Source organism: Zootoca vivipara, chromosome 6 (genome assembly GCF_963506605.1).
Source record: "Zootoca vivipara chromosome 6, rZooViv1.1, whole genome shotgun sequence".
Classification (NCBI taxonomy): Eukaryota; Metazoa; Chordata; class Lepidosauria; order Squamata; family Lacertidae; genus Zootoca; species Zootoca vivipara.
In genome coordinates this window covers 16,494,881-16,510,784 of record NC_083281.1, presented here as the reverse complement: position 1 = coordinate 16,510,784, position 15,904 = coordinate 16,494,881, and the positions used below count along the sequence as shown (strand labels likewise).

General features: G+C 47.1%; 1 protein-coding gene across 7 annotated transcripts; it reads right to left on the bottom strand.

Moving 5' to 3' along the window:
* Positions 1-2,353: 2,353 nt before the first annotated feature.
* LOC118086693 (cytochrome P450 2G1-like) lies at positions 2,354-13,006 on the bottom strand. Of its 7 annotated transcripts, XM_035118624.1 has the most exons (11): positions 12,994-13,006; positions 11,427-11,567; positions 10,927-10,952; positions 10,033-10,195; positions 9,166-9,315; positions 8,881-9,041; positions 7,926-8,102; positions 6,522-6,663; positions 3,728-3,915; positions 3,443-3,584; positions 2,354-2,535 (listed from the first exon to the last, which is right to left on the bottom strand). In XM_035118624.1, exons 1-11 carry the CDS (start codon positions 13,004-13,006, stop codon positions 2,354-2,356), a joined length of 1,485 nt encoding a protein of 494 aa, XP_034974515.1. The 7 variants fall into 7 exon arrangements, with proteins under 7 accessions (XP_034974515.1, XP_034974514.1, XP_034974511.1 ...); XM_035118623.1 differs by lacking the exon at positions 10,927-10,952 and having other exon boundaries at positions 11,401-11,567; XM_035118620.1 differs by lacking the exons at positions 10,927-10,952; positions 12,994-13,006 and having other exon boundaries at positions 10,012-10,195; positions 11,401-11,580.
* Between the last annotated feature and the right edge of the window lie 2,898 nt (positions 13,007-15,904).

Here is a 15,904-nt window from a genome sequence, read left to right as displayed (position 1 = left end):
GGGGGCATGGCACGCCACCCATAGGGGGTGGCATGTGTCCTGGGGGCGTGGCATGCCGCTTGCAGGGGCGTGGTGCTGAGCGTGGGCAGGGGAGCAGCCACAATGGCACCCCACCGGGATCGCGCTGCCAGGGGCAGTGCACTCCCCTCCCCACTCCTCTTCCTCCACCAGTGCCTCAGAACCACCCCAGCCCCCAGCAGGGACGGATGATAGAGAAACACCTTGAAACAGAAGGAGGCAGGCTCTGGTCAAAGGTGACCTCTCACATCTTTCTGGGCATAGCTGCCAAGTTTTCCCTTTTCTCGTGAGGAAGCCTATTCAGCATAAGGGAATTTCCCTTAAAAAAGGGGAGAACTTGGCAGCTATGTTTCTGGGTATGTTTCTAATGAAAACGAGAGCGTCTGTGAAGATTTCAAAAGCCAGGTGGCTGCTATTTATACAGGAGATTTTGCAGCATTTGAACCAAAGAGTGTGCTCCACCATCACACAGAGCAATTCTATTTCTGACCTGGGACGCACCTTTAACGCAAACAGGCATTTATGGACTAATTCCCAATTTTACCATCCGTCTGCATGGTTGTTGCCCTCCACCTTAGCTAAGCTGTGACCCTATAGTAGGGCCCTGGCCCACCAGCTGAAGACCAGTGCCACAGAGCAGTCTTACTCAACCTGGTGCCCTCCAGCTGTTTTGGACTACAACTCATTGTAGTCTGAAGCAGCTGGAGGGCGCCAGGTTGCAGGAGGCTGCCATGTTGGGGTGCCATGTAGCTCTCTGGTTGCTTGTGACTATTTGTGGTCCAAGACCTGTCGACCTCCCTCCACTGAGTACCATCTGTAGATGTTCAATAGGCTGACTCTGGCCACAAGGTGGCTGTTAAAGGCATAGAGTCTAGGAGATCTGGACAGAAACAGCATCGGGACAATACTAGCATAACCTTGGAGAATGTCACGGTGCAGTTCTGGTTGCTCCGCCTCAAAAACGATATTGCAGAATCGGGAAAAGGTTTAGAAAAGGACAACCAAAATGATCAAGGAGACGGAGCAACTTCCCAATGAAGAAAGGCTGCAGCGCTTGGGACTTTTCAGTTTAGAGAAGAGGCCAGTAAGAGGCATCATGATAGAAGTTTCTAAAATTATGCATGACATGGACATCCAATGAAGCTGAATGTTGGAAGATTCAGGACAGAGAAAAGAAAGTCCTTCCTCATGCATTTCAGAGTTAAACTATGGAACTCTCTCCTACAGGAGGAAGTGATGGTCACCAATTTACATGGCTTTAAAAGAGGATTGGACACATTAATGGAGGAGGAGAGGGCTATCATTGGCTACTAGACAGGATGTCTATGCTCTTATCTCAGGCATCCCCAAACTTTGGCCCTCCAGATGTTTTGGACTACAATTCCCATCTTCCCCTACCACTGGTCCTGTTAGCTAGGGATCATGGGAGTTGTAGGCCAAAACATCTGGAGGGCCGCAGTTTGGGGGTGCCTGCTCTATCTCCTTTGTCAGAGGAACTAATGCTTCGAAAGATGAGTTGCTGGAAATCTCAGGAGGGGAAAGTACTGTTGCCCTCATGTCAAACTTGCAGGGTTCCCACAGACATCTGGCTGGCCACTGTTAGAACAGGATGCTAGGCTAGATGGTGATACTCGAAAAATTAGAATATCGTCGAAAAGTGCATTTATTTCAGTAATGCAACTTATTATTTTTTTATTTTCCTTCTAATTTTTTACAAATGCGTTCTTTTGGAAATTCCACAGAAATAAAACAAATTGTTACAATAATACAAAAATCAACATCGCTATTACATTTCATTAATTACATTCCACTTATAATTGACCCGCCTAACGACAAATAATTACAATTACAAGAAATAAAGGCTTGGCATATCTTGCTTTGCATGTCATGCATCTATCTCATATATTGGTTTCACCTTTTAAGTTGCATTACTGAAATAAATGCACTTTTCAACGATATTCCAATTTTCTAAGTTTCACCTGTAGGCTGGTGACCTGATCCAGCAGCTCCTGATTGTGTTCTTATGGTTTTTTTTTTGTCAGAATTGCCCCACAGGGTCAAACTAAGCAAATCCACCTATCCCAATCTTCTGTTCCCAGGAGCTCACAACAGAGCAGGGCAGGAGAGAGGAAAGTCACATAGCCCAGACAGGCTTACAAATATGACTAAATAAGGGTGTGTGTGTTTCTTGCATAGTTCTGGAGCAGCTTAGGGCGAAATGAAAACGTACAGGACCCATGATGAACAGGTGAACCCAATTTGCATCTTCTCCCCTCCCTCCCTCAGGCTTCCCACCCACCCACCCACCACAGGGAATGGCTTGCCAAATCTGGGATCAGCGAGGCACTAAGCACACCTCGTATGTTGGGGGGATATTCCCAAAGCCACTCAGTTTGGGGGAGAGGTCAATGTCCTTTGCAGCCACAAGGGATTTCAGAGAGAAGCTTTGCAAGATGGTGGTGAAGTAGAGGAAGAGCTCCATGCGGGCCATGGCTTCCCCCAGGCAGACACGCTTCCCTGTGGAGAGAGAGAGATAGAAAACAACCCGAACAAGTCATAATTTGCTTGGCCAAGGGGGGCTCCACTCTGCCTGCAGATGCTACAGAGGTCTCGGAAAGCCACCTTCCCTTTGGCCTTTATATTTCTCTCGCACATTGTTCTCTGTCAATACTATTATGACCACCATTGCTATCACTACCACTGCTATTATTCTTAAACATCACCATCTTTTGTTACCCACATTTCTTCCAAGGTTTTCAGGGTGGCACACAAAGGAATCATCCTATTGTATCTTCACAACAGAGCTGCAGGCTCGGTTAAGTTACAAGGGAGCTGACCATAGCTGCCAAGTTTTCCCTTTTCTCGCGAGGAAGCCTATTCAGCATAAGGGAAAATCCCTTAAAATAAGGGATAACTTGGCAGCTATGGAGCTGACTAGCCAAAGGCCACTTTCAGTAAGCAGTAAAAAGCAAACAGAGACAAAGATGCCTTATGAGGAACGGCTTAGGGAGCTGGGTATGTTTAGCCTGGAGAAGAGAAGGTTAAGGGGTGATATGATAACCATGTTCAAATATATAAAAGGATGTCATATAGAGGAGGGAGAAAGGTTGTTTTCTGCTGCTCCAGAGAAGCGGACACGGAGCAATGGATTCAAACTACAAGAAAGAAAATTCCACCTAAACATTAGGAAGAACTTCCTGACAGTAAGAGCTGTTCGGCAGTGGAATTTGCTGCCAAGGAGTGTGGTGGAGTCTCCTTCTTTGGAGGTCTTTAAGCAGAGGCTTGACAGCCATCTGTCAGGAATGCTTTGATGGTGTTTCCTGCTTGGCAGGGGGTTGGACTGGATGGCCCTTGTGGTCTCTTCCAACTCTATGATTCTATGATTCTATGATTCTATGATTCTATGATTCTATGAAAGACCTACCCGAAGAAAATGGCACAAAAGCATCGTTCTTCTTAAAGCGTCCTTTCTCATCCAGGAAATGCCCAGGGTTGAACTTCTGGGGGTTGCTGAAATATTTGGGATCACCTAAGACTGAGCCTAATAAGGGGAAGACATTGGTGCCCTGGAAAGACATGAGATAGAGGTCCATATTGAAATGGAACTGACGGGACAGCGAGGGCCTCATAAACAGATATGGATCACTCTTTCACCCCCCCCTTTTCCATAGGGTTGTTCCTTTTTAACTTAACTCCCCTCTTGTCTCACCTTGGGGAGGTGGTACCCCCGGAATTGAGTGTCTCGCATCACAGTGTGTGGCACTCCCATGGGGACTATGTCTGTCAGCCTCTGGATCTCATGGATGACGGCGTCTGTGTAGGGCATGTTCATCCTGTCCTCGCTGGCAGGGATGCGGTTGAGGCCAATGATGTGGTCAATTTCCTGGTGGACCTTCTCTGTGGAGACATCAAGAAACACCTTCTACGAGAGCAACCAGGGGAAGTGAAAACGTGGCTTTCTGAGCACATCAGTGAGAGAAAGAAGCGCATTATGGATGCGAGTGGAACGGCCCTGGGATTAGAATTGGAAGCTGTATATCATGTCGAGCCATCAAACCTTAAACTGGAAACAAGTGGACTTGCTGCCTGACAGTTCCTCATCCTTGTTCAGTTCCTATGGGGCTGGAAGAAGCTGGTATCAAACAACGCCTGGAAGCTCCGGCTGTCGTAACTTACTGCTATCTACCTGGGACATTGTGGCAGACAATACAGATGGCTCCGAAGTAGGGAGTAATTGCTTCAGTCCTCCTTAGCAGAAGAGTTAGCTAGAGGGAAGCCTTTCAGAGATGGCCACTTCCATATCCCCTCACTCATATGCAGTGGCTACTTTTTCTCTTCTCCTCATTATTGGGTCAAAACTGAGGTGAGCAGCCGTAATTGAATCACTCACCAACTAACCATGTGAAGGGGGCAGGAATGAATGAAGTTGTCTCCTGTTGAACTTTAATGTGGGAATCAATAAATCGCTGTAGGGAAAGGAAGGTGTGTGAGCACTTCCACCCTGAAGGTCTGTAAGGATGGAAGGGGAGCTCTTTCACTACAATATGCACCTGGCCTCTTCTCCATCTCACACTGAGATATTTTTGTTTTGCCCTCCAATTCTTCTCCTCTTCTGTTTCTTAGGGCTTACTTAGATCTAATGTTAAACACGTAATTGGGAAGCCAGTCTTTTCTTTTCTTTTTTCAGAGAAGGCATGCGAAGGCCAGCTTTCATTGGGACCACAACAGAGAGAGAGCAGGTTTTGCCAGTGGCCGCTGGTGCCCCTTGGGACTGGCTGGGTGGAAGGCAGACAGCCCAACAGCAGGTGGTGCCAGAGTCAGTGACAAGCAGAGCCAACTAACCCAGCTTTGCCCCCCATTTTTCATCCTCCCTGCTGAGTTCTGCAATGAGGAAAATTGAGGCTGGGGAGGAAGAGAAAGCTGGCAGGTAGGTTCCACTCCTTGGACTGGACATGTGGGGAAAGGCAGGCAGGTGGGGGCTGCCCACGGGGGCATGGGATTAGCTGTTCCCTACTCTAGCAGGTCACAGCTCCTGCCAACCTAGCAGTTCGAAAGCATGTCAAAGTGCAAGTAGATAAATAGGTACCGCTCCAGCGGGAAGGTAAACAGTGTTTCCATGTGCTGCTCTGGTTTGCCAGAAGCGGCTTTGTCATGCTGGCCACATGACCTGGAAGCTGTACGCCGGCTCCCTCGGCCAGTAAAGCGAGATGAGTGGCAGAACCCCAGAGTCGGTCACAACTGGACCTAATGGTCAGGGGTCCCTTTACCTTTACTTCACTGTGATCTCAATGAAAGCCCCCCCCCCCCGCTATTAGACTCTGGGGGAAAGTCCCCATTGGCGGCAGCAGAAGCTTGCCTTCCATGACTAAAAGCAGAGTGAGGCAGCACATTTCATAGGAACTGAAGGAAGACAGTCTCTCTCTCTCTCTCTCTCTCTCTCTCTCTCTCTCTCTCTCTCTCTCTCTCTCTCTCTCTCTCTCTCTCCCTCCCTCCCTCCCTCCCTCCCTCCCTCCCTCCCTCCTGTCAGCCATCCTCATGATGATTTAGCACTGTGTCTAGTTGGGTACCTCTAGTCTCCTGGTTCTTCTGATTTCGATACAGCTGCTAATGCATATTAGCTGCCATCATTTAATCATCTTATCAATGATAAATGACGATGGCTACAAACTGCTATCGAAGCCTTAATGGGTAGTATTTGGCTACAGACCTGGATTGCTATACTAAACCAGCCTTTACCAACTTGGTGCTTCTATATATTTCGGACTAAAATTGCTGTGCCGACTGGGTCTGATGGGCGTTGTAGCCCAAAATACCCGAAGAGCCCCAGGCAGATGAAAAAAGGTAAAGGTAAAGGGACCCCTGACAGTTAAGTCCAGTCAAAGCGACTCTGAGGTAGCAGCGCTCATCTCGCTTTACAGGCCGAGGGAGCCGGCGTTTGCAGACAGTTTTTCTGGGTCATGTGGCCAGCATGACGAAGCTGCTTCTGGCACAACAGAACACTGAAACCAGAGTAGCGTACGTAAACACCGTTTACCTTCCCGCCGGAGCGGTACCTATTTTTCTACTTGCACTTTGGGGCATGTTTTTGAACTGCTAGGTTGGCAGGAGCTGGGACTGAGCAACAGGAGCTCATCGTGTCGCGGGGATTCGAACTGCCAACCTTCTGATTGGCAAGCCCAAGAGGCTCAGTGGTTTAGACCACAGCTCCACCCATGTCTGATGGGCGTTGTAGCGCCAAATACCTGAAGAGCCCCAGGCAGATGAAGGCTGCCCTAAATGAATGTGATAGCAACTAACTAGGCTTGTAGAAGAGCCATGGCTCAATGGGGGAAGGTCTCAGGTCCAATCCCCAATGGCATCTCCAGGCCAGGAGAGGCTCTCTGGTGAGGTGCTGACAGTAAGTGTTGACAGTACTGAGCTAGATGGAACAAACGTCTGACTGGCTATAAGGCAGCTTCAGCACTTGCATGACTTCTGCCAGTCCCAGATGTCATCCTCCATACCTTCCACTTCTGGGTGTTTCATCAAGAAGAGGAATCCATATCTCAGGGTGGAGCTGACTGTCTCTGTCCCAGCAAAGAACAGGTTAAGGGTGGTGAGGACCAAATTCTTCAGGTTGAATTCACTGGAAGGGTTCCCTTTTTCCTTTGAAGGAACAAAGAAATTAGCATATGTTTGTGCATGTGCACCGTACTGTATATGCAAGCATGGCCATTGGTGGGAAGAATGGTTTTATGGTTCAAAAGTGTGCTTTAACTCTGCTCAGGGCCGGATTTAGGTCTGATGAGGCCCTAAGATACTGAAGGTAATGGGGCCCTTTATATGTCCAGCTTGTCAACAACAAATTGCTGCTTTTTTGTGTTGAATATATGCTACATGGTAATTTATGGACCTAATAGGTATCTTAAGCCATTTGCACATAACGAAATTTGTATTTTATCAAAGTCATTGTTGAACTGAAATACAATTAAGAAGAAGTATATTAATAGAGAAATGCAATTAAGAAGAAGTATATTACAGTCATACCTCGTGTTGCGTCTGCTGCAGGTTGCGTTTTTTCGTGTTACGAATGCGGCGGACCCAGAAGTGCTTACTTCTGGGTTTCGCCCCCGCACGCATGCGCAGAAGTGCTCCATCGCACTTTCGTGCATGTGCAAAAGCGCTGCTCAGGTTGTGGGCTTATCGGGGTGCGAACGACACCCCGGAATGGATCGGGTCCGCAACCCGAAGTATCACTGTAATAGTGAAATAATTATTAGGCTCTAACTGTATGTAGGTTTTATTTTATTTGTTTTTTATCTCGTATTTTGAAATGTACATGCAGTTTTCTTTTTTCCTTTATTTTTTGGGGGGGCCCCAAGAGAGTGGGCCCCTAAGCTATAGCTTGTTTAGCTTATACGTAAATCCAGCACTGACTCTGCTAATGCCTCTTGCTTGTCTGGACAGATAGGGAGGGGTGTGGGTGTTACAGAAACTGCCATGCAAAGGTCACATTCAAATTCATTGCTCAGCCCACTTTTTCCTCTGGTTCCATTCACCGCTGCTGTGGGGAAATGGCCCTAGGGCAGAAAACTGTCCCCCACCCTTGGCATACACCATGCATAATTGGACAAATTTCTGCTATGTCTCCTCTGAGCTGTCTTTTTTCCCCCAACCAGAAAACCCGATATTGTAGCCTTTCATCATAGGGGGAAATGCACTAAGCCACTCCCAAGCATTTTGGTTGGCTTTCAGCGCATGTTTCTGAGTGACGAGAGCTGCACACACAACCAGGATTCCAAGTATTGCTGCCCCTATCCTGGCAGGGGGGGGGGTGCCTTCCCTCCCAATTTCAAACAATACGGTCCAGTTTGGTTCTCTTCCCTTCTCCTGTGGCTGCCGCTGAAGTTGGGGATCCATTCTGGTACCTTCTCCATCTGGATAAGGAAGCAGTCAATGAAATCCCGCGGGTTGTTGGGATCGAGTGTCGCTTGGTTCGTTTTGATTCTCTCTGCAATGAAATCCTTGAGCTCCTCGATGAGGTAGTAGATGCGGTTGTGTCTCCCGGGCAAGTATCGCATGACGCAGGAATACATGTCGTAGAGCTGGAAGGGGAAAGCAGCTGTTGTTGCTGTATTCTGAGATCATGCACCCAAGGAACACAACTTGTACACTGAGATGAATAAAGAGCAAAGACTCTTGCCCAGAGATGGAAAGAAGGTAAGATTCCCACCAAGGAGGACTGGCAGAAACTACTGGACTATGCAGAGATGGCAAAATTAACTGGGAACAGGTAGGTAGCCGTGTTGGTCTGAGTCGAAGCAAAATAAAAAAATTCCTTCAGTAGCACCTTAAAGACCAACTAAGTTTATATTTTGGTATGAGCTTTCGTGTGCATGCACACTTCTTCAGATACACAAGATTAACTGGGAATATCAGAAATCAGGAGGATCAAAGCCTCAATAAAGAATGGGACAAATTTACATTCTATTTGAAAGACCACTGTAGATACTTGAACTCTTGTGCAGGTTTTTAATAACTCTTGAAATTATTTTGGATACAATGGAGGATAGTAAACTAAATGGACTTATTATATGCAGTTTAAAAAAAATCACCTGAAGAACCCATGGAGGGGAGGGGGGAGGTTTTGAGATTCAGAAGAATCTTGTGCTATTTTTACCATGTGTGTTCATGATTGGGAAAGGAGCTGTAAAATCAAATAAAAAAATATTATAGATAAATAAATAAAGAGCAGAGACTCCCAGAGAAGGGGTCTATTGCCTCTCCGCATTGTCTTCTTGAGAAACCGAGGTTCCATTTTTGGAATGCTTCCCCCTTGCAGAAAGAAGGACAGACAGACTCCCCTCCAGATTTATCCATTACCTGTGCCCAAGGGGTGCTCATCTCAATGAAGCTCTCGTTGATCATGCGCAACAAGGAGAGAAAAACCTTGTCGTCATATTCAAAGCGACTGCCAAAGACAACGGAGCTGATGACATTGGAGACTGTGCGGCTTAGGAAGAAGGTGGGATCAAAGGGCAGTCCTGAAAAGCACAAAGCCAAGGGTCATTGTCAACGGCACCCTTGCCCCATTTCCGTCTCCACAAGCCACTGGCGGCGGCGGCAGCAGCAGCACTGTGGGAGGAGTTGGGCGAGGCCAAAACTAACCTTTAGTTTTCCTAAACTCCTCCAGCAAGTACTGGGCCTCCTCCTGGATCCGCTCCTCAATGGACCGTTTCCCCATCCCAAAATTCCTCAGTGTGGTGAGGGAGAAGCGACGCAGCTGCTTCCACCGTTCCCCGTTGGCCAAAGCAACTCCTGGAAATGAAGGCAGTGACATTCATTAGGGCAGCCGTGGTTGGGAAAAAAGCCTCATCTCCTGCCCTGCCACAAGGCAGGCACATATTACAACTCAGCTCCTCGACTCACAAACCCAGGAGAGGTTCTGTCTGGCAGGAAACTTAAGAAATTCTGGTGGCAATCTGGGCCTGCCCCCAATAAACTCCCCCAGTTTACAGCAGACCTCACTGTCTGTCGTTCAAAACAGCTGTAGAACACCCAGTTGAGAAAGGCTGTCCCCAACTAGAGATGGGAAAATCTGTAGATCTCAGTTTCTTCCCCTTTCATATTTTCCCAAACTTAAGTTTGGTCCTCCACATTCCCATGCCAGTTTGAAATCCATGAATTTTAACCAACCTGCAAGTGTGATATTCTCCTAGTATATACATTTTTTTTTTTGCAACCAATTCCCCCTAATATAAAGGATATTTGAATCTTACATATGCATTTTTATGGACACTAGCGGACACATTTTGGTACGCGTTACTTGTTTGGAGAATTGCACTGCAAAATTTGGAGAGCTGGCAAATTCTGAATGATGGTTTATGTATTGCTTCAAAAAGGTCAGATTCAACCAGTTCACCTTTAAATATGAATTTCTGCTCTATTCCTACGTGCAGAACAGACTCTCCTTTACCAATCATAAAAGTTTATCCATGTTGTATTGGCAGAAACCACCAGATCTACTCGACTCACCAAAGCCATTGAAGTTCCGGTCAATAGAAGCCATCTCCCCCCGCCCACTGAACTCCTCAGCTTGGTCCACCAGAGCTTCCTTCACTGCCTCATGTCCGCACAGGACCACAACTCTCCGTGGCCCAAGATACACTGTGAACACGGGACCATATTTTTGCTGCAGCTGCAGGAGAAATAATAATAATAATAATAATAATAATAATAATAATAATAATGTTTCCAACAGAAACATTAAAATATACTAATTTCTTAAACATTAAAAGCCTCCCTAAACAGAGCTGCCTTCAGATGTCTTCTAAAAATCTGGTATCTGTTTTCCTTTTTGACATCTGATGGGAGGGCGTTCCACAGGGCAGGCGCCACCACCGAGAAGGCCCTCTGCCTGGTTCCCTGCAACTTGGCTTCTCGCAATGAGGGAACCGCCAGAAGGCCCTCGGAGCTGGACCTCAGTGTCCGGGCAGAACGATGGGGGTGGAGATGCTCCTTTAGGTATACTGGACCGAGGCCGTTTAGGGCTTTAAAGGTCAGCACCAACACTTTGAACTGTGCTCGGAAACGTATAGTTAAGAAGACAATGGGGAAACAGGCAAAGCGGGAGGCATGAAAGAAGGTTGTAAAAGCCTACAATCCCTCTGGGTCAACCTGGTGCCATCCAGGTGTTTTGGTCTACAACTTCAATCAGCCCTAGCTACCATAACCATGCTGGCTGAGGCTGATGGGAGTTGTAGTCCAGGCTGGCATATATGGCGTGGAGAGAGTGGACAGACAGACAGACAGACACACACACACACACACACACACACACACACTGCAATTAATTTTATAACATGCTGTCATTCAAAGAGATTCGTTAGCAAGAGATTCAGAACAGAGGCGGGGAAAGTTCTACTTCACACAACATAGAGTTAAGTGGTGATGGTGGTAGACAATTATGGTGGTGGACACTTGCTTGGGTGGCCGTAAGTAGAAATAAAATAAATTCATGCAGGGTGGGTATTTGCTCATAAAAGGTGATATATACTGGTAGCTTCCTTTTTCAGAGGCAACATACCTCTGAGTAGCCTTTGTGAAGCAAAAAGTGTGGGTGATGTTGCCTACAGGCCCGTCTGGGGGCTTTCCAGAGAGTTGTGCTCAGTCACAGATGCTGTGCTGAGCAGACCTCTGGTCTCACCTGGCTGGAGCCTTCATGGAGTCATAAGAGCTACCTTGCGGAAGGGGGAACATGCGCTCATAACTGTTCCCTGGCTCCACTCGGGCAGTTTGAAACACAAGAATTCTTGAAAACTAAGCATACAGCCCCAGCCCATCCATACACCCTCCCCCCCCATTTCATCCCAAGCTTCTGATGGCAAAGAGAGCACAACTCACCGCCAAGAAGGACTTAAAGGGCTCGCTGGTTTTGATTTGCAGCAAGTTGCCAATGAAAGGCAAGGGTGTTGGCCCAGGGGGCAACTTGCCTTCCTTGTACATCCTCTTCCATGTTGAGATGAGGAGCAAGCAGGAGACGCAGATGCCCAGGAAGATGCTCAGTGCCCCTCCAAGCTCCATGGCCAAGTGGCTGAGAATTCAGCTGAAGGCCAACCTCGGCGCACCCATTATATGCCCGTGCCGTGTAAGTGAAACCAGCTAGCCTGGCCTCTTGGACTTGGTTGCAGAGCAGGAAAACAAGATTGGGTTTCAATATAACATTCATTGTGTGGGGAAGGTAGAGGATGGACGGATTCCTCTCTAAGTTCAAAGTGAGCATTAGGGGCACGTGGAAGATTTCTTGGCTAAACTGAAGAATGCTTTTTTAAAAAAACAAAACAAAAAAACTGCATAGCTTCCCACCTTCCTACTGTATCTTACAGAAGCAGGCAGATTTAGGATCAGAGTTCAAAGTCTGCAGAAATCAATGACACAGCCTTGCTGTCAATATTTATCAGGAAAGTTCCTTTGAGCTTCCAGGAGATTTGTATGTGATGATGATGATGATGATGATGATGATGATGATGATGATTTACAGCAGTGGTGCCAACTTGAATAAAATATCGGGGGGGGGGGAGGTAATTCCCGCCCCACATAATTTATCACAAATGCATGCACACCATTTGAATGGAAATGCCCATCAACTTTTTTGGGGGGGGGCTCAAATATTTTATTGGGGGCCAAAGGGACCTTGGCCCCTAGAAGAAGAAGAAGAAGAGTTTGGATTTGATATCCCACTTTATCACTACCCGAAGGAGTCTCAAAGCGGCTAACAATCTCCTTTCCCCTCCTCCCCCACAACAGACACCCTGTGAGGTGGTGAGGCTGAGGTGTGACTAGCCCAAGGTCACCCAGCAGCTGCATGTGGAGGAGCGGAGACGTGAACCCGGTTCCCCAGATTACAAGTCTACCGCTCTTAACCACTACACCACACTGGCTCTCCCTAGGAGTTAACTCCTATGATCTACAGCCTCTGCTTGTATACTGGGCCATGGAGATCTTTGCTCCGCCATGTATGAGCCCATTGCTAGGTCCCAGAAGCAGCCTCCAGTTAAAAGTTCTATACTGAAAGATGTTTGTTCGAGATCATAGGGAGAACTATCGCCTGCCCAGGCAGGGCCCTAGCTCAGTGGCAGGTCACCTGCCCCACATGCAGAAGGTGCTGGGTTCAATCTCTAACAGCATCTCATAGCCAGGCTGGGAAAGAAGGCTTCAGCTGTGATTCCTGCATTGCATAGGGTTTGGCTAGATGACCCTTGGGGTCCCTTCCAGCTACAGTTCTGTGAGCTGCCATGCATGCAGAAGGCCTCAGGACCAGGTTCAATCCCTGGCATATCCAGATGGAGCTATAAGAGACTCTCTGTCTGAAACTCTGGAGAGCCACTGCCAGTCAGTGCAGACTATGACAAACTGGAAGGACCAGTGTTCTGACTCAGTGGAAGACAGTTTGCTATGTTCCAGCTGGTAAACTGAGGCCAGCTCAAGACGAGCCACCCAAGGGCTCCATGCCTGACAGCACTCCCTTTCCCCTTGTGCACAGAAAACCTTGAAACATCACAGGGAGGTTATTCTCTCTCTGTCCTTCCCATCTCTGCATGGTTTAGAGGCCACTGCCAAAGCCCTGCCTGAAGATTCTCCACCCCATGGTGCGGAAACAAACTCTGAGTGGAGTAAACTGTTTGGGGCTGGGTGGTCTGACTTCGTACAAGGCTTGGGAGTCTTGTCTCATCCAGGGCAATTTCAACAGGGCACCACTTGGAAAATGAGACCCATTCAAAAATTCATGTGATGCAAGGGTTCCAGCTGCCCAAAGAATGACAAGGCACTTCCTTGGGAAGTGATTTATAATGAGTTGGGGAAAAATATTTAAAATTGCTTTCCCAAAAAAGACCAAAGTCCTTTCTATTGGGAATAATCCAGACAGAAATCCCTAGGTGTCAGAAAAGCCTGCATATGTAGGCAGCAACAGCAGCCCATGTTTTGTTAGCCCCAAAATGGAAAGTGAGCGAGGTCTCAACTAAAGAGGATTGGCAACTTAAGATGTTGGAATTTGCAGAATGCGCAGGTTTAACATATAGATATTTAAAGATGAGTGGGAAATATTCGGTGAATATGTGGAAAACAACTATACGCAGCTGAAAAGGCTGGCAGCGTTAAGATAAATTCAACAGTGTAAGTAATAATAAAGGTAAAGGGACCCCTGACCATTAGGTCCATTCGTGACTGACTCTGGGGTCGTGGCGCTCATCTCACATTATTGGCTGAGGGAGCCGGCGTACAGCTTCCAGGTCATGTGGTGAACCAGAGCAGCACACGGAAACGCCGTTTACCTTCCCGCTATAGCGGTACCTATTTATCTACTTGCACTTTGATGTGCTTTTGAACTGCTAGGTTGGCAGGAACAGGGACCAAGGAATGGGAGCTCACCCCATCATGGGGATTATAATAATAGATTGTTGTAAAAGCAGAAATCTGATTTGAATGGTTAAGGTAAAATATGCAGGAACAGAGGATATGCATATGCAAAACAAACCATGGAAGGAGAAGAAGGGGAGTCAGTGGAAATCTTAAAGTTTGTAAAATGTTTATTTCGAAAAATTGAAATCTTTAATAAAAATCATTTTTTTAAAAGGAACAACGAGGCACTTCCATGCTTTAGCATCAGCAGGTAAACTCATGGCTACCTCAAAATCAATAACAGGTGTTGTCAACTCTCAACTCAGTGGCCTTGGCCTTTCAGGCAACTGTCCTATGTCAAGAATGCTTGATGATTGCTTCATTTAAAACATTAGCAAACAGAAAAGCATTTTACAAGCATTAAAATCAATTAGAGATTGGGAAGTGCTCTGCAAGCAAGAGGATCAACAGAAGCAGGCGAGGAGGTGGGGGGCTGAGCTTTGTATCAGCAGTTATGTAAAACGAGATTGGGTTGCAGCTGGTGTTACGCAATCCCCTGCAAGGGAATAACTCTCTCTTTGGGAGCCTGACTTTGCACTTTGAGTGCCTTTGTTTACCCACCAATCACTCAAACCCTTGTCAACAGAGGCGAGGCAGTGAGAACACTAACTGATCCTCCATACCTCAAACATGTATGGCCTCAGCTGACTAATATTTATCAAGGCATGAAAAGACCTGAGATGCCTCTGACAGGCAGCGCAATGTAGACAACCTGCGGCAGGTCATTCCCCCCCAACACAACACACTTTTGACAGGCTTTCATGAGTGTTACGGAAATGACGGGGGGCACATCTAGGTTTATAAATTTGCAGAAAATCCATACATTATCCGTGTCTCCTCATTCCAACACCATTTTAAACCCTTAAAGAAAGGTGAATTTGGGCTCCACCTCCCTCCATGAACCAAGAAGCAGGAAGTCATGTGGGCAGCAGGAACATAATTCCCCAAGTGTGTGAGCACAGACACGGGCCCCCCACCAAGGGGGCAACACTAGACATCCGCAGAGGCAGTTGAGCAAGTCAGGTGTTCTGAAAGCCCATCTTCCAGTCAAGTCCTGAGGGCAAGGAGATGTAAAGAGATTTATTGTTCTTTCGGTGATGGGGATTTAAGAGGTGTTGGGAAAGGTGCCTGATCAAGTGACCTAATGTTGAACTTGTGTAACCCATGTGTACCCCTCCCCATTTGCAACATGCTGGTGATGTAGTGATGATGTATCAATGATGCTGCTCGAAGTGTATTATAGGGGAAAGAGGGAAGTTTTGAAAAAGGATGTCACCCCATGCTCGGGGTTCTTACTCCTGTGGGGACCTGTCGTGCAACAATAATGATTGTGGTCTATTGACCACTGTTTTGCTCCAAATTACAGTACTTGGCTGGAACTTCCTTCTTTTACTGACTGCATGGACCCATTGGTACTTGCACCCTGATGAGCTGGGCTGTTGAGTAGTCTCTCACCCTGGATTTCCCCCCCCCCCACCTTAACAGAGGTATTCTGTATCTGTCTTGGCACCTTACTCCCTCCCCCACCACTGCAGCAAAGCCCCCACCACTCCCACCAATTTTGGCTCAGCATATCTGAATGATATAAATGCCCCACATCATACATCTCTGTCCAGTGTTCCTTAAGAATTATGACCTGCCCAAAAGATCCAAAGGTGGTCCCCCCCGGTAAACATAATATCCATGTATTTTTTAATATAAAAACCCACTCAATTGTACTGCTGATGGTCTGGGCCTTTGGTTCTAACCATTGTTCATGCTTTCTGTTTTCAGCTGCAGAGTAATGGTGGCAGCCCAGTGCCAGTTACACAATCAGGCGCCCAGGGCTTGCCAAACTCATTGTGCCTAATCGTACCGTCACAGTTCCCTGAGATGCCAGAAGGAGCAAGCAAGGGAAAGAAAGAGAATCTACGAAGGACAAAAGGCTGTGAAAAGACAGGATTAGCCT